The 26,983-nt window shown below is 38.4% G+C and overlaps 1 protein-coding gene across 3 annotated transcripts in view; it reads left to right on the forward strand.

Moving 5' to 3' along the window:
• LOC149009524 (protein ENHANCED DISEASE RESISTANCE 2-like) overlaps nt 1–26,983 on the forward strand; it is a 76,956-nt gene that overhangs the window by 43,804 nt on the left and 6,169 nt on the right. For 2 of the 3 annotated variants that reach the window (XM_089161635.1, XM_089161637.1), the window contains exons 13-20: nt 4–174; nt 6,296–6,480; nt 6,753–6,807; nt 12,925–13,100; nt 17,980–18,081; nt 19,576–19,623; nt 21,159–21,302; nt 21,418–21,513. In XM_089161635.1, coding sequence (XP_089017761.1) covers nt 4–174; nt 6,296–6,480; nt 6,753–6,807; nt 12,925–13,100; nt 17,980–18,081; nt 19,576–19,623; nt 21,159–21,302; nt 21,418–21,513 — 977 coding nt within the window. The remainder of the gene's footprint in view (nt 1–3; nt 175–6,295; nt 6,481–6,752; nt 6,808–12,924; nt 13,101–17,979; nt 18,082–19,575; nt 19,624–21,158; nt 21,303–21,417; nt 21,514–26,983) is intronic. The other variant, XM_089161636.1, reaches the window with a different exon arrangement.

Raw genomic sequence — 26,983 nt, forward strand, 5'->3', positions numbered from 1 at the left:
TAGCTTCCACTTGGGAGATCAGAGATCTGAATCTATCCTCAGCTTCAAATGCTGCAAGATGCCTCGTGACACAAATCTTGGAGGTACCCTCTAGTGGCTGGTGTATACGAAAAAAGAATCACTGGTCAGAATTTGAAAAGACAGTCCCCTATGCTTTGCTGTGCCAAGTTGCAGGTTGGCTAACCTATCTTATGTCATCTGTTCAAACTTGACATCTGAAAATTCATTATCATGGTGAGGGCTAGGTCTGTCAACAGTACCCATTTACCTTCCTTACTATATATCCTCATTTGGAGATCAGGGTGATTTTCATATATCTTAAACTGTTAAACAAGAAGATCTGAATATCTGATTAATGATTTATTGGCATTTTATTAACTGGGTAGGAGAAGAGAATTAACCTTACTGTTTACCTGATTCCATGCAGATTGACGTATTTCAATACTTCTTTGATATATGTTAGTTCAAAGTCTGGCCCATACACCCATAACTGCTCTCTCTAATCCGGGCAGATTTCTGAAATCTGAAGAGTCTTTTGAAATTGCCAAGCAAAACTGGAAAAAAATATTGTTGAAATTTTACCTGGAGTCTTTTGAAATTGCCAAGCAAAACATGAAAAAATTATTGTTGAAATTTTACCTGGAGTCTTTTGAAATTGCCAAGCAAAACTTGAAAAAATTATTGTTGAAATTTTACCTCCCCTGCTGGGTATTGCACAGGTTGTGGAGTGTGGACCATGGGAAGTGGTAAATCCTTAGACAAACACAACCCTTTTAAGGATCAAGTTAAAGAACTACCCAAGGATGACGCCACCCTACCCAGCTACGAGTTGACTACCCTAGGAAAGGCAACTATCATCCTAGTGGTTGGGATTTGCCAATGTGATGCCCTGCATTTCAAGTATGATACTTTTGATCAATGAATAGTTCAAGCACGAGGTGGCATGCTTATATTAAATTATTGATAAAATGTTGAATAGTATTTGATTATTGCAAGATTAATGGAGTTAATCCTATTTAATGAGGAAATACAGTTGGCAAGCATGACTGAACTATAACTAAAGGGATGCCACCTCATGCATGGAGAGGATTAGGTGGTGGCATGATTAGTGGGCACACAACAGAAGGGTGAGGTGTCAGCCACATTGTTGACTAAGCCTAAACAACCCCATTTGCATGGGAGAGGCGGTGGTGGTAAAGCTTTGCGAGCCACCATGGCTTAGAGCATGGCACCATGTTCATGGCCAAGTAATGGTGGCAGTGGAAACCAAGTAAAGGAGGAGGTGGTTGTGAGTCCTTGACATGGTCATATGGTATTACTGATTTATAAGCTGAATTTGATCATTTCATGTAATTTGAAATTTCATAATTAGAATTAAGGGTATAATGGACATACACACATTAATATCATAATACTGTTAGGCATGAGGAAGGTTAGAGTAGTCTTAGAAAGTGTAGGTTTTGATCAGTAATTCACTATTATACAAGGAGGCAATAATAACTTCCCAAAAAAATATGAACATTCAAAGTAACACAGTGAGAGACTATAAGAGATAACAGTGGCACTATAACTTTTTCAAACCATGCCCTGGTGGATTCTTTGGGGCCATAAACAGCCTTTTATAACCTGGAACATGACAACTGCTCTTCCCCCAACAAACGTTCAGTCGTTCACTGAAGGTTGCTCCATATATGCCTCCTCTTGCAAATCACAGTAGAGAAAAGCATTCTTAATATCTAGCTGAAATAGTGGCCAGTCAAAATTGATAGCAAAACAAATAAGCAAGTGAATCAAATTTAATCAGACAGCAAGAAAGGTGACTCAAGTTAATTAATTCCATATCCCTATGGCCCTAAGTATTAATTATTCTGTAACCCTAAGTATGTCTTTTGACAACCAAATGTGGTTTGGACATATCTCAATAGTATCATCACCATCAAGGGGTTACCTGACTGCATAAACCAAGCAACAGACCAAGTCCCTACCAAGAGGTAAATCTATCAAATTCCAAGTGTATGGGGTCAAAAGGACATCCATTTTGACATCCATAGTAGCTTTCCAATCAGGGAGTTGGAGAGCATCATGTTGATGTATAGGATACACAGCTATTAACGTTTGAGTAGAGGAACATCATGTCATCAAATAAAGTGGAACTTAGAGCTCCATTGGAGGAAGAAGATGATATAAGAAGCATGTTTCGAATCTCCCTGAAATGTCAGCAAAATTCCAGTATCCTATAAAACCGAGACAAAATTCAACAGTAGAAGGGAAAAAAGAGAGGACTAAATCTCTGTCCATCTCGGTCAAATTTCGACTAATATGGACCGTATCGATCATTTTGGTCCATCTTTAGTCATTTTTATACTCTGTTTCAACGAGATCTGCTTTGTGAAGCTCATCTCGGTACTGCCTAGTAGATTTTGACCAGATTTTCCAATTTATGGCTTCAAACCTTTATTTCTTCCTCAAATCCGTTCACTCCTTTGTTAACAAACATCTTCTTTGGTGGATTATTAGGGATAAACACACCTTGAAGTTAGGCATGTGTATTCATCCCCTTTTTTTATTCTTGATAATTGATGCATCAAAACATGTTTGTTTCTTTTCAAATCAAGATATGTTTAGTTTAGGAGCATAATCCATAATTATATGTTAAATTTTTTAAAGGAATGCTAGTATTTTATTAATGTTTTGGTTTGAAAAAATTAATTTTCATATAATGTATTTTGAAAAAATATACATGATAGTTGACGCTGAATTAAGATATCTGAGACACCATAACATGAGATGGGTATGTCCACTATTTAGAGGGAGGCTAAGACAAATTCAGTGGTATGCAGCTCGTGGGGTGGATCTATCAAGGAACTCATCTTGGATTTAAGGGTAGATCTCGGATTCTTGGCACAAGTTTTTTTTTTGCTTATTTAGTTTGTGGTTATTGAAGGTGTAAAATGGTGCGGTATCGGTAATTTGGCATGGTATAGAAAATCGCTACATAAAGCCGAAACCACACTGTGTTGTTTCCGTATCCACATTTGCATACTGATACCATGCTGGGTATGGTTATTAGGGGTGCAAGTTTGGCCCGGCCCCCCGCCTAGCCCGCCCCGAGCCCGGGGCTGCGAGCCCGCGGTCAAATTCGCCCGGGGGTCGCGGCGGTTACCTTGGCCCCCCCCCATCCCGCCCGCCCCGTTTTGGCCCCGCGCGCCCCGTTTGGCCCCGCGCGCCCCCCGCCCCGTTTTGCCCGTCTCCCGTCCTCCCCGTTTGCCCCGTCTGGCCCCGTTCGCCCTCTTGGCCCCCGGCCTGCTCCCGTTTCCCCGCCGGTTGTCGCTCGCCCTCCCCCCTGGGTTTTGTTCTTGGTGGTCTGCCGTGTCCTTTTCTGTCTGTTTTGTGTTTTTTTCCTCTTCCTGTTGCTCTTTTGTTTGGCCCTTCCGCTCTTTTTGGCTCTTCTTTTTTTTGCTGTCTGTCTCTCTGTTTACCTGTCTTCTCTCTTGTTGTCTTGTTTGCTTTGTCCTTTGATCATATTGCTATTTCACTTTTATATTTTTTAATGGTATTATTATTATCTATTACATGTTAATATCTAACAATCTATCCCCCTTTTCATCTGAATATCTAACAATCTCGTGATATTTCAATTTATTAAACTGTGGTTGTCTAACATCATTTTCTTTACTATGTACTTTTATTTTGTTGAATACTATTACGTCTTTACTTGTTAACAGTTTTGATATGTCTTGTTGTATTGATGATATCTTTTTGCGTTGTGAATGACTCCTACCTCGGCTTGTTCTTGACTTTGGTTTTTCATTTATTGTTTCTTTTGTTCATCTCGTGTTTCTATTTTACGGTTTGTGTAACATTCTTTATTTGATTTGCTTTCAAATGCCTTTTTTACAATTCTTCTCTCACTTATTCTATTTCTGTATTTTACTCTTTCTCTGGGCCGGCAGGAAAGAGGAGAGAGAGGAGGGGGGGTTGGTTTGGTGGTTTTACCTTGTCTTGGTTAGTTTTGGTGAGATCTTTTCTTTTTCCCTTCGAGCTTACATATAATAACCATAATTTTCATCGATAGCAATTAAAACCCTGTTTGGTTTCTCTATTTCTCTAATTTATGGGTATATGTTAAATACATATTGAATATGTTTTGGATTATTTGTTGACATCTTTACTATTTTATTTTCCGGCCGGTTTGGATTTAAGTTTAATTACTTTTAATATGTTTTTAATTCTACCGTCTTACATTTGATATTTCGACCAAAGATATGGCCAATTGCTGGGACAAGGCCAATTATGCCTGGGCCTCGGGGCCGGCGGCCTCGGTGTCGGGCCTCGGGGTTGAGCCATCGGGGCCGGGGCGGGCCTCGGGCCCCCTTCGGCCGGCCCTTAGGGCCTTAGGGCGGGTGGGCTTGGCTTGGCCGTGGGGCTTGGGCGGGCTTCTTGGCCCCGCTGGCCGGGCGGGTGGGCTCTTTCCTTGGGCTGGGCTTGGGTTGCGCCGGCCCGCCCGGCCGTGGCCCTTGGTTATGGTATGGGAAATGGTATTAAACGGTACGGTGTGATTTTGGTATTTAACCAGTATATGAAAACATTACAGAAATGGCATGAAAACATTACAGAAATGGCATGAACACAGTACAGAAATGGTATGGTACGTTTCGGTATGTAAACGGTACATAATGTACTGTTTCAGTACGAAACGGTAATATTCGGCATGGTTTGATGCATATCATCTATATGATACCTAAAACCTATACCCTACTAAACCGATACCGTTTTTCAAAACCGTACCATAATGTTTTTTTTATACTGTTCAGTACAATACTGTTTTATACAGTCAGTTTTGGTTTTGGTATGCTGGTTCTGTATCAAATGGAGACCCTTAGTGGTTATCATGTTGTTTAAATTAAAGTACTTTTGTTACAATTTACAACTCTTTGTATTTGCCAAATGGACATACATCTCTCAATTAGTAGGATGTGAATGAGTACTTTTCATTGATTCTTCATGCAGAATACGTGTTCCATTGTGCTAATCATGCTTTAAATAGGGTGTATGGAAAACCCAGGTTAAAAAAACCCATCAAAATAGGGCCAAAACGGGGCACCAAAACTTCCCGGCAGAAGTACCAGGCTTCAGCCGAATGGCCAAAATTTCTGCCATATCTCAGTTTTGAGGCTGGCTGAAACCGGACTCAAAACCGAGATTTCGAACCTTGGTAGGTAGTAAAGCAGCTGAAGCATTAGACCCCTCTCCGACTGGCACCAATCTAGTCTGTTGCTAATGTAATGTACCTACAAAGGTGTCGTGAATGGAATTGTAGGAGGAGATTCAGGAGTGGAAGAGGCGTCCAGGAAGTTGTTAGTGGCAAGGAAAAAGATCCCAGTGCCAACCATGGTTTCAACCCACTGAGGAACCACTATATGCTTGAGTTGGGTCGAAAATGGTATTTTTCCCCCAACCAACTCTCAACCTGTTGTTTTCACTAGTTGATGGTTTTTGAGGTGATTCTGTGCAGACTGCCTCTTTTTCACATTCACATGCAATGTACGAGTTATTATTATATAAAAAAAAGGATAAAAAAAACAATGGCTGGAAACCATGACAGATACTTATGTATGCCTAATACCGTTTAAGCAAATGCTTTTCATAAATAAGCAAACACCCTATTGAAGAACACAAACTGGACTTGAAGTCTAATTATTTCATAAATCTTTGTATGGTAAAACATTACTAAATTGAGAAGTGCAGGAATAAAATATTCATTTACTTTTATGTCTAAAAAATACATTTACATTCTGTTCATGCACACAAAAATAGTTTGACTAGGCATAATTCCTTTAATATATGTCAGATTTAGGCAATCTTGGGTTTGTTGGAAAGCTTGTTTGGAGAGAATGAATTCATCAAGCACTTAAAGAACACAATGTCTGAAAACATGTCAATGAAACATTTTCTGACAATGTCATTTTGAATGAGCTGAAATAACACAGTTATGGCTTGTATTCTTGGGAGCAAATTCTAACACAATGCGCTACCTTATGATATATCTATATTTGATGTAAATTTTATTTACTTTGTCCATTTTATAGATTTTGTCTTAAGGAATAATCTAGAACAAATCTTGGACTCACATTTGACTTTTTAAATTCCAAAAAGTATTCATAATGTTCTAAAATTTCGATTTTATATGATGGTACCTCATCTTTTGGAGCATCTTATGTTTTGTAAAATAAATATTCCAGAATGTTAAAGAGGTGATTTTCTGGATATTTGTTTTTCCCATTTGATTTTGCAGGCCTCAAGGAATACTTTGGGGCAAATCCTGCACTCAGAGTTGATTCTTCAACTGCTGTTTTCCATTCAAAAGTCTCCAGCTCTTCTGGGCCAAGTGGTGAATTTGGTCACGAAGAAGTTCGTGATGAATTTTATGATGCAATTGCTGGTGATTCATCATCTGATGAAGAGGACAAACATGATGATGTAAGATTGCCTATGACAGTCTACTTGTACTTCCATTAATGTTGTTTTATAGGTAATAGATGGAAAGACTCTTGAGAATTTTTTATCTATTCCTTCCTTGAGTTTACATGCACAGATAATGGTTCACATGTTCCCTTGACTTTATGTTGACGATACATCATGCGCGTGGATTGTGTGCTATGACATCCAAATGTGCACACACTTTCTCACCCATGTGATCATGCCAACACATGGAAGCATTCATACTTTTGAGTTGCTTGACTATCTTACAGGTTGGAGAAACAAAGCTTGAGAATGCTGCCTCATGGGCCATAAAACAAAGTTCAGGTAATTTTGCCTCATCCAAAGCATAGTATCAGTATTCCATTCTTCCGTAAGGAAATGTTGATGTCTGTGGCTACATTTTTTTTGCAAATAGTCAAAGCCCTTAGGAAAGTTGAACTCGTTACCTCTTACTGTGTTGATAACCCTTAACAGTTCAAGCTTTTAGAATAAGCAATCATGACATGTATCAGATCCAAGAGGTCTGGTATTTGTCTTAGAGTTTATTTAATAAGGGTTTTTTCGGCATTACCTTAGTATCTTGTTTGTCATAAGTTATAATTTTGATTTGTTAGCTTTTTAACTGTCTAGAGAGGCATCCGTAATTCTCCAATTATGTTAGTAAATCAAATGGAGGAGAAGAATCCACTCCCTCCAATATTCGGTTGCAAATCTTCATCTCTTCTCACCTTCAACCTTCTCCTCTACTCTCTTGAATTAATAATCCTTACACCATTACCCTCTTGGTATTATGGCATCACCCTGAAATCTGGTTTGGGATTCTTGCTACAAGCTCTTTGCCTTTCAAGAAAAGTGCTTCAATGTGAAAACAATGATGTGATCAGTTTGTGGAAGCACAATGATGGTGTAGAGTTTGTGTGGTACGGGTGCTTTAGTAGTTAATTCCCTTTTTTTTCTTTCACCTTTTATCTCCTGGGGGCATGTGTAACTTTTTTTTAATATTATTGAAGTAATATTGGTGGTTGGGGATGACTGGAGCAGAACCTTTTTCTTGAATTGACAACATTGCATCATCTTCTTGTCTTCTCCTCTCCTTCTTTGACCTTATACTTTCACCTTTTCTCTTGCGCTTCTTAACTTCCAACTAGGTATCAGAGCATCCTTTGTTGGTTTGAGAGTTAAGTTACATTCTTGCTCCTTTCTTTTTTGGGTTCCATCTATCTTTGGAACCATTAGTTGTAAAGGGCTCCCAGGAAAGGAACCATTGTGTAAATGTTCGAAGAAAGCTTGCAAGGAGCATGAATGAAGACTATGGAGACATCAAAGTAGGATTTTCGTTAAGAAATTGGCAGTTGGAGCTGGAGCTCAAGTCAATTTCAAATAAGCACCAAGTTTTCTTTTTCATTTTATTTCTTTGGATAGGTAAGGGCGGGGAAGGTACCAACGAGGAGGCTCAGCCTCTAGATCTCCTGGTGAGCATAGGCTTCAGGAGCACCACAGCTGAGCAACAAGTTACCACCAGTTCTGGAATCATATTATCTTTTCTCCTTTATATGAGGTCTATTTGGATTGAGACCACGTTTCTTAGAGTTGCCTTAACAAGTTACCAGCTGGTGAAAGTTATCCATCATAGCTCAGCTGGTGAAAGCTATCCATCTCACCTTTAACTCAAACTAAACTGTAGAAAATGGGAAGCAGAACAGCTTACCACCGGCAGTGCATTTCCTGTCCTCTTATTTGGGATCCAGTGGAAGTGCCATAGTGGTTATTCTTCTACTGAGTCGTACTAGGTCCTCTAAAAGTCTGTCCTCTGCAAACCAACTTCTCAAACCAAAACCGTGGATGCACCCAAGAGGGGGTGTATTTGCAAAAATTCTGGAGAGGAAGGGGGGGGGGGAGGGAGAGAGAGCAATAGTAGGAGTGGGTCTGCTCTATGTGTCCATTGCTTCCTTCTCCTGGTTCTTGTATATAGGCAACCCAGAGGAGAAGTTAGAGTGTGATTTGGTGTTCGATTTAGAAGTCCTAGTTTAACTCAAATAATAGAGAAGTAGAATCCAAAAGGGAATTGATAATTTATTTAATGAATTAAATGCATTAATTAATTAATTAATTATCTACATACATATTCCATAAAAACCCTTGTTTAATTATGTATTTGCACATACCCCCACAAATTATATAATTACAAACAAAACTGTCCAAAGTGGTGCCAATTTTACAATTTGATTATGCATTTCGACTCCATCTCAAATATCTCTCATACCGGTAGTGGATACTACATTGGGTGGCACTTCCTCTCGCAGTCCCATATTCTTATTTCCATAACACTGGCTCTTGCACTTCAACTTTGGACATTGATAATCCGATTAATAAGTGTATGTATCACAGTGACAAGCATCCCCTCAAGTATAAGGTCAAGGTGATGCATATCTGTTCCTTTGTCAATTGTCACAACCAGAAGAACTACGTGTAGGAGTTGAAAAAAAGAAGGTAAAATTCTTCACCAAATGCACACAAGTATGCCTATCACCATTTTTAAGATGTCTCCACTATGACTAGGCATACCAAATGTGATGACCATATGATAACCGCCGCCCATCCAAAACCCTAGTCATGACTTCCAATTCAGTCTAACACAATGGATACACTTAGCTAACAACAATGTCATAACAAATATGAATGAATTAAATCAAGAACACAAATGTGTGATTGCAAAATGAACCAGGCCCAAACATGCCCTAGTGGATTAGGTGGACTCATACATCCAAAAATCCTTACCAACTTGAGGTGAGCTAGCAGATTGATTGCCTCTGCAATGGCTGGTGGAACCGTACCTCAATCTGATAGAGGGCCTACACGAAGCATAAAAGCACTCTTCCAATTCACTTCATTAGTGGGAATCATTCCCATGAGTCTGTTCACATGATCTGAAACTGACTCCAAAGTACTATGATCAAAATCATTGCAACATTATATTCTCATGATCTCCCATTTGAAATCACTTGTTTCAATCATCAAGCCCCTCCAATTTATTTTAAATTAATGATTGATACCTGAAGATACAAAGTACTCATGGAAGACCAACTTGATTTCGTCCTTTGCTTGAGAATAATGTCGAACACTTTTCTTGATTATCACATACTTGGCCATTTTCTGGATTTCCGTCCCATCACGGTGCTGGTATCCCCCCAAAAAATGCCTTAATGACTTGGGGCTATAGCTGTCGCAATAGTTCAAAAACTTGAGAATCTCAACCATCCTAAGATGAGATGACATATGAGATAGAAAGAGAAAAAAACAAGTTCTAATGATCCGACTGAAATCTCAATGATTTCGAGAACCTTAACAAAATCTTGTTTTAATAGCTAGACTGAAATCCCTGATTTTGAGAAACCTTAGCAAAATCTTGGTGAAGCCTCAAATATTTAGAGAATCTCAACCTCCTTATTATGCAATTGCAACTCATAGCATAGTATTGTTGTACTAGGGTGTTTAGACGTGGAAGACTAGGTAAGTAAGGCATCTGACTTGTCCACTATTCGTTATATTTAGGTTGGGTATCTATGTAATATGCATCGTTAACAGTTCACTGTATCATGTGGCTTGCAGTAAAAACTTCAGGTGTGTGACTATTTCTTTTTAATTTTGTATCATTAAACATATATTGTATATCATGTCTCATAGCACTTGAACGAGGTGTAGAATAGGCAATTTTACCAGCTAAGGATGCAAAACCAAAAAAAAAAATCCCAAAAAATGATGAGGGTTTTGTTATCTTTTCCTCTTCTTTTTTTTTCTTTTCTTCCTAAGCCTCATACAAGCTTCCTTAACGTTTTGGAGCCAACTATGGCCATTTTCCCACCAAAACATTATTTCAAAGTAAAAACATAGATGCACAAAGTTGCTGAGATTTTTGAAAGCTCAACCTAGTCGCAACGGCTATATGCATGACCAGCCATGATGTATGATGCGGAGTGTTGGGCTGTTAATAAGCATCATATAGGTAAACTCATTGTAGCATAAATGAGGATGTTAAGATGGATAAGTGGCGAAACTAGGAAAGATAGGGTAAGGAATGATCATTTTAGAGCTGGTTTTAGTGTAGCTTCAATAAGTGATAAGCTACGAGAAAGTTGTTTAAGGTGGCATGACCATGTACAATGGAGGCCTGTAAATGCCCCCTGTATGAAGAAGTGATTTAATCCAGATTGAAGGAATTAGAAGAACTAGGGGCAAACCTAAGATAACCTTAAGAGAAGTGGTGAGAAAGGATACATATAGCTTAGGACTTGTATCTAGTATAGCCTCAATTAGAGTAGTTTGGAAGGTAAGAATTTATGTAGCCGACCCCATTTAGTTGGGGAAGGCTTGTTCTTGTTGATGTTGTTGTAATAAAATAATATTAAAAAAACCCAAGAAGGGAAGGCTATGTGAAATGAGTTTTTAAACCATGGCTCTCACAAACAAAAGCCTTTACAAGCATCCTGTTGCTTGGGGCTAGGCCAAGCTGCTTGCTCTGCTTGTGGCTAGCTTCCATCTTGCAGCCGGAGCTGTGTAGGCTTCATGGCCCTATGTTGTGTGGCTGCATTGACATGGGCAGCTGTGCCATGTGTTCCATGGTGTCCACTTTGGGGCCACCATTGAATCCATTAATGCTACATCATGTGACTCATCGACAACAACATAAATCATGCCATGAACTCCTCATACATCCGTGCTACGAACCAACATGCATGCACAAGGTTGTCAAAGCGACCAAAGCGATGGAGGGCTTCCCAAGTACTAAAGCGACAAAGTACCAATAAAGCGATGACTAAGCGGTCAAAGCATTCTAGTGTTAAATGCTAGGAATTTAATGTAACTTTTGATATTTAGATCAAATATAAAAAAATTAAATATGAAAAACTTTGCAAACTTAATGAAAAGTTCATTCATATAATCACTAATCAGTATATAAGATTGGAAAATATAACATAGTCATTAACTTCAAATATAACAAAATCAAAGTCACAAGTCAAACTTCGAAGTTTAACAACCAAATTATCAAAAACACTAAACAACCCTACTCGTAGACAAAAAGCAACTCAGACACCTGCTGAATAACTTAGGCATTATGCATTCACTTCCAGTTGATAACCAAGAAAATAAACATAAAAATAAATAAATATAACCAAATCAGAATCTTAGAGAAGAAACGCTATTTCAGAATCAATAAGATGTGATAGTGGGTTTATTGTTGGTAACTAAAGATGCGATATACTGATATTGGTTTTACCATAGAAGTATTATTTCAGAATCTCAATGAAGAAAACAGAATTTTTATAAAAAGGATTTTTTTTTTTAAAATATAAAAAAAAAAGCACCAAAAGCGGTGGCTGGGCGTCCAAAGCGCCCACTCGGATGCTTAAACAACACTTTAAGCAACAAAGCAACAAAGCAACCGCTTTATTGACTTCAAAAAAAAACGATGGTCACTTTGACTGGGCAGGGACCACCCGGACGCTTAAGCGACACCTTGACAACTATGTGCATGCATGACCCCCCCCCCCTAACATGTATCATATGCATAACATGCATGATGTCTTGTATCATGTATCACATTGTGGCACATCATACCGTGTGGCTGGTATGCATTAGCATTACCATGGCATATGTCATATTATGACGTCATGCCATTATGTATTCTTATATGCATGCTATATGTATCATAAGCACTATGCACACATTGCATCATGCAATATATATTGATCGCATGCTGCTGAACAAATCATCATATGCCACTGGCACTAGAATGCCTCCAAATGTGTGTGACACCTCTTTGGGAAATTTTAACAAAGGCTTGTGTTGATCATATGAAAATTGGTAATATCCCTTATTTGAAATCAGGTCAACATAACTGTAGTTGTGTTGGAAATTAGAGTCAACGCTCTCTTCTTCCCGGTTCAAAATTCCTGCTAATTCTTCCATTTGGACTGCCCAAATTTGCCCTGAAGCTGACACTCATCTGCCCTGACACTGCTAAGTAACCGTAATGCTCAGCCAAGTCACTCTGTGAACACTGTCAGCCTATCATATCACTGTACTGCCATTGCCACAAGTCTGCCTCTGCACTGATGCACCTGTACACACTTGCACTGCCATTGCACTCTGCACTGTGCCATCTCAGACATCATACCATCAGTGAAACTGAGAGAATAGATGCCTAGTGTGTTGACACCAACTTCCATATCCCCAACATATCTTGTCAATGGATGTTAGTGATAGATCTGCTTCCTTTGGGGGGGGGGGTTTAATTAATGCATCAATAGAGAATTCGTCAACTGATTTCTTCTGCATTCAACAGCTGATGATTTTTATTTCATATTCCAAATCCTCTACTGGAGAATACATCTGTTACTTTTGCATTCCCTTGATTATTATTGAGTGTTTTTTCTGGTGCAGTTGCAGTCCCCAATAAGGAATTAGACTACTGCGTTCCTCCTATCAGTATCAATGCAAGTCAATATCATGGTTCCATGTCCCAACAGAAAGATGTTACTGACACTAACTGTTGGTCTAGTATGGGAGGCCAAGGATTTAAGATAAGAGGAAAGACATATTTGAAGGATAATTCTAAGGTAGTTCACTCTTTCCTTCCTGTTATTTTCATTATATCAGTGAGAGAAAATTACGAACTATTGTAGCTTATTATAAAATGGAATCTCTCAGATTTCTTTTTCTTTGTCATTTTGTTTCATGACCAGTAAATGAATATATATATATATTTGTGTTTTTGGTGATTAAAAAAAAGTCATAAGCAGAGAAGGAGATGACAGCGGAAAAAGAACAAACAGAAAAAATAAAATACAAAAGATAACCAATGCCAGGGGGGAACTGCAGGAGGCAATGATAAGACTGTTTCTGTTCTGCTATAATGCCCCAGTATTCGAAAACCGGAAAGTGTATATATATTATTTCCTAGTGGTATATTTGTAAATTGAAATTTTACACTTCAGGGGCACTTCCAGAAATTTTCAATTATTCTTTCTTCAGTATCATTATGTGAAACATTTGGTCCTGGTTATAAACTCGCAACACAGTATTGAATGGTATTATGGTAAGCAACATAGCAATCAAAGAGTGGTTTAGTTTATCTTAATTTGATATATGAATTGGCAGACAATTAAAATGTTTGCTTGGTCATTGTGACTCTAGTTTATAAGAGTTAGATGCAGCATCATTTGCTATGGAGCTCCGTTGTAATGCTGGGTATAAATGTAGGATTGTCTCTAGGATATTGTCTTGTAATACCCCCCCCCCCCCCAATCAGTAGATTCTACTTTTTTTGTACTCATCTACTAATATAAAGAAAGTGTGATTGTGTCTCTCTGACACAATCCAGGATTCTCAGAATATTGGTCATAGTATCAAAGCCAATAGTTTAAGGTGTTGGTTGAGTTCTACTAGGAGTTCAACTCTATTAGAGTTTGTGTTCATGTAAATTTCTATTTCTTGTTACCTAAGTAAGGATATTTATGTAATAGTGTTCTTTTCACTTTATTATAAATAAAGGGCTTGAGATCACACTGATCACAGTAAGCCATTCTATCAACGTTGTGTTTCTCAACATGGCATCAAAGCCTAAGTTCGATTAGGAAGAAAAAAAAAAAGAAGCAAAAATCTCTCTCGCTGACGAAGACCTACCTCCTCCTTCTGATCTTTCAGAAAAACCATCGCAATTCTCTAATTTTTTCAAACCCATTGCAATTCTTCAGTTGAGCCTCGAGCCGAATCGGGAAGAACAAGAACAGAAAAACAGGGAAAAAGAGAAGAAGCTGCTCCTGCTGGCAGTTTTTCAGTTCTTCCTCGAGCCGATTCGGGAAGAACAATAACAGAAAATAAAAGAGGAAAGCAGAAGAGAAGAAGCTGCTCCTGCCTTGCAGCACTACCGCTGCTCCTGCCTTGCTGCACTACTGCTGCTCCTGCAATACAGTGAGTTATTTCCTCTGCCTTCCTCTACTTTTTTCCCGCTGCACTACCGCTGCTCCTGTGTTGCTGCACTACTGCTGCTTCTGCCTTTAATCGAACCAAAATCTGGTTTTTTCCTCCTCCCTGCAATTGCCCACAGAACAAACACAAATATGATGTTTGAGGGGTTTAGTTTGTAAATTTACATTCTTTCAGGGGTATGTTGGTAAATTTACATTTTAGGTACCTATTTACAAATTTTCAAGGACTTGTGTGTAAATTTGTATAGTTTCAAGGAGCTAATTGCAATTTTACAAAATTTCAGGGACCTGTTGCAAATTTACACAGTCTCAAGGACTTGTGTGTAAATTTGCATAGCCAGGGACTTAATCATAAATTCAAATTTGTCAGGGGCTTACTTGTAATTTAAAAGAAGAAGAAGAAGAAGAAGAAAACAAACAAACAAACAAGATTTTTCTTATATGCACATTTTGAATCGTGGTTTGGCTATTACATTTTGCGACGTTTCAGTTATTGTTGAAGGGTGACGATTGAAGAACTACAACCAATTTTTTCAACATGGCAACTACCGATGGTACTACTGCTCCCATTGGCTTGATCAAAGAAGGGTATATTCCTATCCCAAAGCAAGTATGTCATAGATTTATTATTAGAAGTGGGAATGTTGAGGTGTAAAGCAGTTGATACCCCTATTGAAGCTGGAGCTAAACTTAAAGAAAAATAGGGAGAACCAATGGACAAAGGAAGATACCAAAGGCTGGTAGGGAAGCTTATTTACTTGTCCCACACTAGACCAAACATCGCTTATGCCATGGGGATAGTGAGCCAATTTATGCATGATCCATATTTAGCTCATTTGAAGGGAACTCTTGAAAAAGGAATACTTTTGTCACCCACTGATAATCTAAGAGTAGAAGCATACACTGATGCAGACTGGGCTGGATCTCCAGACAGGAAGTCTATTTCAGGTTATTGTACCTTTGTTGGAGATAATCTAGTTACTTGGAGAAGTAGGAAACAGAATATGGTAGCTTTATCCAATGTCGAAGCTGAATATAGAGCTATGGTTCGTGGAGTTTGTGAGCTATGATGGTTGAAAAGCTTGCTACAAGATATTGGATTCCAAGTTCCAAACCCTATGATGCTATATTGTGACAACAAGGTTGCTATTAGTATTGCTAATAGTCCGGTGCAACATGATCGAACTAAGCACATTGAAAATGACAGGTTTTTTGTCAAAGGAAAGCTAGAACAAGTGCTTATCTGCATGCCTTTTGTGAGGTCTGGAGACCAAGTGGCAGATGTTTTCACTAAAGGTTTGAAAGAAGGAGATTTCCTTCCTATTGTAGGCAAGTTGGGCATGACTAATATCTATGCCTCAAGGGGGAGTGTTGGTTGAGTTCTACTAGGAGTTCAACTCTATTAGAGTTTGTGTTCATGTAAATTTCTATTTCTTGTTACCCAAGTAAAGCTATTTATGTGATAGTGTTCTTTTCACTCTATCATAAATAAAGGGCTAGAGATCACACTGATCACATTAAGCCATTCTACCAACGTTGTGTTTCTCAACATAAGTGTTTGATACCATAGATGTTTGAGAAAAATACCTGCCCTAAACCTACTTTCATTCCTCGTCTCTTCTTTCAGTAGCACCACAGCCACCTCCCTCTATGCTCACCACCACCTCTTCCCTCTTACGGCTCAACACCGCCACCCTACAGTGAGGCCTCCTAGGGCTCCGCCTCCCTCACATATTGCCTTTTCTCTTCCGCCTATTCTCTGATCGCCCTTTTAGGTTGTTGTCTGCCTTTTTTTGGCTTATTTTCCTTGGTGGTGTGCACTTTTTCTCGCACCAAGTGTCCTTTTTACCCATCTATGGTGCAAATCCTTCCATAACTCAGAATTTTGTTTCCCATATTTTTTCGATTCAGAAAACATGTCTACAAGATCTACCGGGTGTCTAGATGATAGAATGTCTACTTTAGGTTATTGTACCATTATAGGTGGAAAGTTGGTTACTTAGAGAAGTAAAAGGCAAACTATTGTAGCCAAATCTAGTGCTGAAGGTGAATTTAGAATATTGGCTGGTCGTGGTATATATGCATTACTTTGGTTAAAGTGGTTGCTTCACGATCAATGTGTAGATGCAAACGTTCCCATGCAGCTATATTCAGATAGTAAGTCAGCAATTAGCATTTCTCACAGCCTTGTTCATCATGACAGAACTAAGCATGCGAAGATTGACCAACATTTCATCAAAGAAGACTGAGTCTGGTCTTATTAGCATTTCTTTTGTTTCTTCAGGGAGTCATCTGGCTAATATATTTACTACAAGTCATAGTACCAAAGTTTTTTGTCCTACTGTTGGCAAGTTGAGCATGATTGGTATCTCTGCACCTACATGAGGGGGGTGTTGTATTCTGTGTAAAAGAGTAGAGTTGTCCCAAGGTATTATTTTAGAAAATCCCACATTAGGTATTTCTATTTTTCTTGTACTCATCTATTAATACAAATAAAGAATGGCTTTGTCTCTCTGACATAAGTCAAGCTCTCAGGATATTCATCATACAGTTATGGTGCTATTGTCGATAGCAGGCATATTTGACATTCATTCACCAACTTGAGGGGGGGGGTGTTGTAATATAGATTCAGCAGTATTTTTTTGTGGGGGTATTATTGTCCTTGTATGTATTGTAGAATGTTCTCTAGAGTATTATAATTAAAGATGGGCTGCACTTTTAAACTCACAAGCCATTATTCCTATTCTCAACAGAATTAATGGATTTCTAGTTATTGAAAATATATTTCACTCAGAATAAAAGAAAAGTTACTGAACTCCACTTCCATTTTCAAAGTGTCAACTCTACAAAAAAATGGGCTAGTAAGTAAATCTATCATGACTCATGAGGGATACATTGTTGACAACCTCTTGTTTGCAATTTTTGGTAGAGTTTTTTCATTAATTATTTTGTACATCTACGGTAATATATGCTATGCAAACTTTGTCCTAGCCTTCTTGGTTCATTTTCATGCAACAACTATGAAAGATGACACTGTGATGCTTCATTCTTAGATCTAGGGGTGGCAGTGCCAGACACAACTCTCACAACCTTCCAGCCAAACCCGACATCTGTTCTCAGTGGGTTAATTTTCCATTACCAGGTTTATATGGTTGCTTTTTATTGTGTCAGGTTATAGATTATTGATCTTTTTAATTGGAGTGCCGTGCTTGAATTGAATCATGTTGTTTATACTTGTGTCTTCTGATATCTTTTATCTATTGAATTATGGTGTTCTTCTTTCTCCTTTTTTCTTTCGGTAGGCCGTTGTTTTATGAAGTCCTATTATTTGTTTTATTTTATTTTTTTGGGAGGATATAAAATTAAAATCGATATTAAAATTTCTCATGTCTATGACAACACTCAAACATATTTTCTTTGGCTCATTTAGAAAATTTTCAGATTGGATTTTTTTTTTTTTTTTTTTTGGCTGTCAGCTGAGTAAATCTACCACTTTGTTTACCTTTAGGTAACAGGAGGAGATCCTCTATTAAAGCTCTTAGCAGTTGACTGGTTCAAGTCTGAAACCTGCATTGACAGGGTTGCACTGCATCCCAAATGCATTGTTCAGGTAAAGTGCATGTTACTCTGAATTCTCCATATATTTGCCCCATTTCAATTGCAAATCAGTCTTATGTCTGTGAGGACCAGCAAAATTGAAATTCTACGGAAAGGACCAAATGCTTAAGTTGGTTTCCTTTTCTTTTTTTCTGGGATAAGTGAAATAATCATTAACCAAGCACCCCAAAGGGGAAAGAGAATGTGCAAGAGGGAGAAACTAGAAAGGGGAAGAGAGAAGGAGGGGGGGCAATTATAGAGGAAGGTGGAAGTTAAACTCAGAAAACAACAATAGTTTTGTTCCTTGGGACAACTGGGGAAATAGACTGGAGTCTGAAAGAAAAATCAAAGCAGATGGCAGCCAAATAACATCTAAAGATTTAGATTTGGAGGTCCATCTTCTCAAATTACACTCCCACCACAGGTGAGAGATCAACACATTGAGCACCAACTTACCTACCATGTCACATAAGGAGGAACCTGCAAAGTGTCTCAAGAACCATTCCCAATCCCGAGAGAAACCCAAGGAGCATCTGTCCAAATGGAGGCAATGGCAGTTGCCCACAAGAAGCGAGAAAAGGTGGCCCACATCTTCGGGGTTGTTCCGACAGAGGATACAGTTGGGGCTAACATTGAGGTGCCGGTTGAGAAGGAAAGACTGGGTGGGGAGGCACTGGGTGAGAGCTCTTCAGGTGGTGTAAGAGTGCCGGGGATGCGGCCTCTAAACTAAACCAAGTTGGTTTCCTTTAGGGTTGAGTGATGGTAGCTTATATTGTGGTTGTCTATGTGACATGAATTAAGACATGTTCTGGGTCTCCAATAGAGATTTCTTGTTCTTATCTGTTTTTATTCATTCACCTTCCTCATTTATTTGGAAATATTGTTTTTCATCAGTACTATGGGATTGAACCTCCGGCAATACACAACCTCCGTCTCAGTGCGACAACCTGCAGTATGATTCAAGGGAATTTGATACTCCTGTAATGCATATATAAACTAGATAGCAAGGAAACGTAACTGCAGTGGTGTAGAGGCTCCTCTTATTGTCCTTATTAAACCTAGGTGAAGGCTACTCTTCACATGGCAATGCTGATTGCTCAATAGACCACTTCCATTTTTCAGGAAATTCAAGTTTTTATGATTTAATAGATGAACTGCAGAAAGCAGAAGGCATGACTGAGCATCTCTTACTTAAAGTAGATCACATTAATCTATTACCCTTGGTTGATTGTCACTTCAAGTAGATCATTGTTAATCTCCCTGGAGCTGTCTGCGACTTAGCTGGTACCTTTTCCTAGAGAGAGATGCACATAAGTGTGGAGTTGATGATGTAAAAATGTATTGGCTTTGCCTTGTACAAGTGAGTTTTGAGGGACATGTTGGTTGAATGATATTTAAATTTGATTTGAACGTTATGATATTCTTTTCAGAATGATGAGCTTCTTTCTTCATTAAATATTATTCCGAAGATTAAAATCCATGACTGAAATTCTCTTCTCATTTTCAGTCAGAAGCTGGGAAAGAACTGCCATTCATATTGGTCATTAATTTAGAGGTATCTGTCTTTTGGTCTTCTCTTCTGCTTTTTGTCATTACAAATGAGGCTGGTAAATTCTAGGTATATGTGCCAATCACCAATACTATAAACCAGCAAAGGAAGATTGTTATTATCCTCTAAAATTCCACGTTTTTACTTTATGTCTTGTTCTTATATCATTCCTCTGTCTAGTAGTTCCTTCATGAAATTAATATTAAAGTTTACAAGTGTCACACAACTAATGCATTTGAAGGATTCTGATCGATAATTCATTGGAATTATCTTATACTATACTTTATGGTTCTGAAGCAAAAGAAACCCATTTTTAAATGGAAGTCTAGATGAAAGTTTACTGATCCATTTAGTACCCATAGAAGCCCTGATGCTGACTATCCCTTGTAATTCCAAGCATATAGCCATGTATGTTAATTAAATGAAATAATTCTTGCAATGAACAATCTTTTAGAGCATAATTAAGTGTTATCATGGAAGATGCTTCTGCACCTAGGATTGAATTCTGCCTTTCCCACCATACCTAGTGTTGAAAGTATCAAGCATGACCTAGAACTATTTGTAATAATGCATGATACGCTATGTGCTTGGTAAAGTGTAAGCCACTTCATACCACAGACTTCCTTCTTCTTCTTTTTTTCTTTTTTTTCTTTTTTTAAATAGAAAATACCAGACAACTTGAAAACTTATCTTTAACTAATAATAATTAACCATGGACAAACTTGCCAAGCCTAGAGGAGAAGAACAGAAGGAATTGGAAGGAGTAAACATTAATTGCTTGTCATTCTCTCTGCCCTTGAATCACCTATGGATTTCAAAGTGGTGCTCTAGGTTGTGTGCAGTATTACTTTTCGACAGTTTCAGTGGTCACAGCTAGACAAAGGTCAGATGGAGTAGTTATATCACCTATCTGAGTTGGGTTATTTTAACTATGCACTTCAACTTAGCTAGCATAAATAAATAGATAGCAAGAGTTACATCATCACACATAAGTTTATGATGCATGAAGTACTCCCTGACAGCTTCATCCAATGCTTTCCTTCCTTCCACTATCTTTCTCATGCTCTTCACAGTAGTGTTTGGGTTCCATCAAAGGTAGAGAGCATGTAGAGATTGTTTAGTGTGGAATGACCTACTCCTTTCTTCCTAAGCTTTTAGTAAGAATCAAAACCATAGATTATTTTTAAAAATTCAGTGAGGGATATCAAGGTGAATCACAATTTAGAGGAGTTCTTATTTTAATTTTCTTATGTTTTTCCATCCCCAATTTATTTTGCTTGCTTGAATACCCTATGCTGCCTTGTCAGTCCTTTCGACCCCATTCTTACTTTCTAAGACTGCCTTCATGTTATGATCTACAAGTCCCAGTGTAGCTATTTAGATAGAAACTATTCGTTGGTTGTTTTATGCATGGATATCTACAATGGTGCTAACAGCCACATGGCTGTCCTGTTGTCTATCTTAAGGCAGGCTGTTTTAGTAATATTAATGTGAGCTTAGCTGTTCACACAGGAAATTATATTTTGATTGTATTGTTTTAGGTTCCAGCGAAACCAAACTACAGTTTAGTTCTCTACTATGGTGCTGACCGGCCCATAAGGAAAGAATCTTTATTAGGTAGATTTGTTGATGGGACTGACACATTCCGGAATGCAAGATTTAAACTTATTCCAAGTATTGTACAGGTATGTTGTATTTTAAATTATTTATACAAAAGAAGAAAATGTAATACTTAACTATCGTATGGATCAAAAGCTGGGGAGATTGACTTTCTTATGTTTTATTTCCAATATCATGCAGGGATATTGGATGGTCAAGCGCGCTGTTGGGACAAAAGCTTGCCTGTTGGGGAAAGCAGTGGCATGCAAGTACCTCAGAGAAGATAATTATTTGGAGGTAACTCTCACCTCCATTTACATCCAGCATCTAGTTCAGTACCTGCTGACTCGGTGTTAGTGATTATGCATGTTTTATGTTTTGTTTATATGATAGTGCTGCTTGTTCTCGTGGTGCTCAAATTGTTCAATTTTTAATATTTGAGTCATTGTCTAGTGGTCTGAATATTAATGATGGTTTAGTAATTGGAAAAAATTTCTTAAGTATCTATCTGGTCGAAGCCCTGATTACGACAATGTTGTTGCACCCAACTTGAATGACTAGGTTCAAGGCATTGACTAGTATGCTAAACCGTCAGACCACACAATCCAAGATCGCATTGCTTTGGGCCAATTCATGTCTGCGCCATAGATTTCAATATCAATGACATAAAGAGAATCCATAAATTATTGGCAACAGAAAGAAATTAAATTACATGAAGAAATGATTAAGGTTCTCACAACTTATATCAGAGTATTGCCTACGTTCTTATTACATTCAAAGTGCTGTTACATGGAGTCACAACTAAATAAGTCAGTAACATCCATGATTAAATATAGATAACTAAGTCTTTAGTGCCTGAAAACAACAATCATCACACACCCAACAAGAGTCATCTGCTTCTGCCTCTTATGCTAACCAAGCATACTCCTCTAGAGTTGGGAGTATTACGTGCGACAATATTTAAAACAAATATTCCTCAAGCAATAAGCTCACCAACATAAGCTTAGTGAGCGTAAAAGCAAAATCTGTAACACTTCACATCTCTACATGTGTCGATAAAACCATCAGAGCAAATAAACATGCAAGTGAACGGCAAAACAAAAGTACACAGTCTATGAAAAGCATGATTGAGTTATTAGAAAATAAAACAACACAACCTAGCAGTTTATCACTAAGTCAATGCTAATTTGGTACTACTATGAGTCTACAACAGATTAGGTAGGATCAAACCTGTCCTCTCCCTGTGCAATGAGGTGCAGCGGATCATAAACCCTGGTTGCCCTGGAAGCCATTTGGATCAACACCTGACAACCCTTTAGATTATCCTGTGTTATTGCCCACACGTGGGGCACACTCACAACAAGCCCACGTGTTTTTGGAAAGGTTAATCAACATCGTAAGTACCCCGGACAATGATCTCACCAATAGTACTTGCATTTTAAGGATTAGCCAACGCCCCAGCTGCTGTTGGTAAGGGTAGTAGTACCGGATATGTTTACTTAACTAAATATGCATGACTCACATGATATTATGACCTATTACAATTATACATGCAGCCCACACCACATGCACTGTTGTAATAAGTGAAGCATAGAATCAATATTAGATCCACTGATGTGAACCAAAATTCTACCCCTGGCTGAAACCTTGGAGTGGACCCCAAGGCCACTCCAAAGTGGTGCGCCTTGGGCTGGCCAAACCCTCTTGGAGGAGTATTTTGGTCCATCAAGCCCTAATTAGTTGATGGTTTTATTTTTCTGTCTTTTTTTTATATATTTTTTTTGGGGATAATTATTGTTGCCTCCTTGCTATAGCTTAATTACTAAAAGGAACCTGCTCTTTATGAAATTATTGTTGCCCCCTCAATTCTAACATTGTTAAGAGACTGTTATAGTTGAATGTTTAATGTCTATTTCGTCCTTCTAAAATTAAGAAGTCAAAACACAATACTATCCTCATTTAGAAAACAACCAATTTTAGAGTTGTTTTCTTATTATTTTGAATTCCAAAAATAGACTATCTAAATTATTATTTTTTGCGCTAAGAAAAAGAACTTCTTGAAATTGATGGCGCCAAATTAGATGGCAAATAAATGAAAACATAATGGAAGTAAGAATTTCTTAAAATTGATAACATCAAATTGGAAAGTAAATAACAAAAACTAAAAAATAACACCAATTGAAAAGTAAATACAAAAAGACTAAAAAAATAAGGAGCTACCAAATTAGGGTTAATTTTTCCTAATTATTAACGTAATAATATAATTTAATATAAAGTGTAAATAATTAGAATAAAACCTTAGGGTTATTTTGGAATTTTTAAATAAATAAAAATTGCCACATTATCACTTAACTAACGGAGTTTAAAGGTAGGGGGCAAATGTAATTTATAGGTAAAGTCTAAGGTTGGATTAGTAATTTCACAAAGCATAGGGAATAAAGTAGTAATTAAGCTATAATACAGGGGGACAACAGTAATTATCCTTTTTTATTTTTATTTTTCATAAGAGTCTTAGTTAGAAGTCCAATTTAAGTCAAAGATGTGTTCTTGAGTCTTTGGGATTCTTCTTTAAAGATAGACTTTTATTACTCTTTATTTACAAAAAGAGTTCCTTTAGTATTTAAGTCTAAGGGGGAATCTATTTTCTAGAAGATTCCATTATATCTTTTATTATTTATTTGGACAGTTGAGATTAATTGTGATGGGATCCTAATCTACAAGCGAATCTTACTTAAGTTTAGAGTCTTTTAGTAGGCTATAAACAGCCTATTCTTTCTTTCTAATTGTTAAGTCTGATTATTTGAAAGATTAATTGAGTTGAGAATCGTGGTTCCTGTCAAGGGGGCCACAATTAAGTAAAAATTTGAGATTTTTCTTCAAAGATCAGCACCTACTTTCTGTCTAGCACCCTTCTTCCAGTCTACCATCATCTTCAAGAAACCACAGCAGCCTAAGTACAGCAGGCCCCCATCCCATCCCCTTCCCTCACCTCCTGTACCCGTTGCACCCCTTCCCCACCCCCTCCCCTGCCTGCTTAAGACCTTAAACCCCTACCCCTTGTTGTTGCATCCCTGGCAGCAGCTTCCCAACCCCTGACAGCACCAGCCCCCTGCGATCCTTCCTGCTCACTCCCCCATCCCTCCCCTACCCTGCTGCCCTCTCTTTCCCCTCTCTTTCTTCATCGCACCCTCCCCTCCCCTCTTCTCTATCTTGCGGCATATCTAAAAACAGAAAAGAAAAAAGAAAGAAAGAAAAAGGAGAAGAAGAAGAATGAAAAGAAAAGAAAAGAAAGAAGAACGCAAAAGATCCAAGGAAGATTGCCCGAGATCCATCCCATAAAGAATTTGTTAAGCCTCAAACTTAATCCCCTTCCATCCCATCTAGTTTTGTTAAACCCATACCTTTCCCATAACCTCTGCATTTAGATCCCCATCTTTACTTAACAATGTTATCCATCTCATATTATTTTGTTTCATCCCATATCAATTTGGGTATCTCAAACTATCCCTTGGGAGCTTGGCAACAACACATATCAATCCTAACTTGTCTCTAGGGCATTCCCATAAATTCTTTAGAGATCCACAAACATCCCATAATATTTTAGATTTATTTGCTTGAAGATTATACGCAAACCCTTAATTTTAGGGAATCAATTCAAGAAACCCTAACCCTAAAATCGAGTTTTCATTATTTGGTATCAGAGCTGCAGTTTCCAAGAATTCCTAGTACCCCTATATTGGACCAATAGGTTTAGAGTTATAGATGAAGAAGTAGTAGCCAAAGCATGAAGAACCAACTACGGACTACTTCTAGTCTCACCATAGTATGCACAGAGGGATAAGGCAACCACACAGACCTCCAAAGATGTACAAGTTGGGAACATATGGCATCAATGACCTGTAGGTATTCTATAAGTGGCTCTATGATCTTGATCGTTATTTGGATTGACATTATTATTTAAAGAATGGCAAGATGGGGTTTGCTTATAATCAGCTGGTTGGATATGCCCAAGAACCGTGGAACCACAAAAGGACGAATGAGGTACAAAGGTAATGAGCCTAACATTGGGGAAGAGATGTCAAAAGCTTTGAATAACCTATTGTTCCCACTAGAGCACCAAACCAAGCAACACCAACAATTGAGAATTCCCATCATCACTCTCCGTCCACTTTGGTAGAGCTCATTAGTTCTTAATGCATTTGTGATTATCATTAAGAGCTACACACCCATCAGAGTACTGTCCATAGGAGGGATCCACCACCCACCAATCCTCCCTCAAATTTTTCACAACCTCCTGGGACAAACTACAAGAGGACATGACCTTGCCAGAGGCTGCCCTCAAAGAAGAGGAGACTGAGTCTCCCAAATCCACCTACTAATTCCTCCAGAAGAAGTACAATGTCCACCTCAAGAAGCAGCCCCAGAAAAACTCTTTGATGAAGGAGGACACTTAGATAGCCACTAGGATCCTCATGAGATGGCCCTCTAGAGTAATGACAAAGGAGCTCCAAAGAGACCACAAGGTCAAAATCGTGGAAAATCAAGAGGAGACCTTAGCACTTGAAGACAAGGACATAACAGATGCAGAGAATGCCTCTAGAAAGTACAGGGACATGGTCAAAGCAACAGCACCAGCTGAGGACATGCTTAAGAAATTAAGTTCTCTACTTGAAGATCACCATGCCCTTGATATTGAAATTAAAAAGTTGCTGCCCACAAATTTCAGACTAGCACCAGCCTCCATTCCACGCTATACTAGCCCCACTATTGGACTCGAAGGGCACCTTGGAGGAACCATATTAGTAGTACACAGCGGAAGCGTGGTGGACCAAAAGGACTATAGGGGCATCATTGATGACTTTAGCCTTGGACCTTAAATCTTCAGCATACCCCCTTAGTTCTTTGAGAAGAAGGCTCCTAGAGTAGAAGACTACATCTCCTTGTCCTATCACTTTTCTAGAGTTTTGTCTTGGAGCTGTACTGGCAGCATCACACTTACTACTCCCCCCCCCCCCCCCAACTTCAAGATGCAAGGACAAGTTCATACCTAACATCTTCAAATAATCAAACCAAGAGCATTTGTTCAGCACGTTCATCAAAAGATGAATGCTTTCAAGAAGGGGAGAACTAATGTGAACCAAAATTCTACTGCTGGCTGAAACCCTAGAGTGGGCCGCAAGGGCACTCCAAAGTGGCGCACCTAGGGCTGGCTGAACCCTTTTAGAGGGGCATTTTGGTCTTTTACCCTAATTAGTTGTTGATTTTATTTTTTAGAATTTTCTTTTTATTTTCCACCAGAGTCTTAGTCAATTAGGAGTCCAATTTAAGTCTAAGATGTGTTCTAGAGTCTTTGGGATTCTTCTCTAAAGATAAACGTTATTAGTCTTTATTTACAAGAAGAGTTCCTTTAGTTTTTAGGGTCAAATTGTCTTGTTAGGGTATTGCGTTAGGATATTTTCATTATAACAACCAAATCAGGGATTGTCTATTTCTTCCTTTAAAAGTTACTATTATAAATAAAACCTGTTATGTCACTCAAACATAAGTCAGCATTTCTCAAATCATTCAACATTGATCCTCATGTCTAAGAAACCCTAAACCTCCATCGCAGGGCATCTTCCTCCTTTAGTCCGTCCGCCGCCTTCTACCCAACGATAGCCACCACCACCATCATAGGTCATCGCCACACCCTCTCTCATCTAGCGATAACCCCTAGAGGTATCACAACCCTTCTGCAATCCCTATAGGGCTATCGCCTCCTACTGCC

The sequence above is a fragment of the Hakea prostrata genome, chromosome 7, assembly GCF_041222555.1.
Source record: "Hakea prostrata isolate BN-2017 chromosome 7, UWA_Hpros_2, whole genome shotgun sequence".
Taxonomy (NCBI): Eukaryota; Viridiplantae; Streptophyta; class Magnoliopsida; order Proteales; family Proteaceae; genus Hakea; species Hakea prostrata.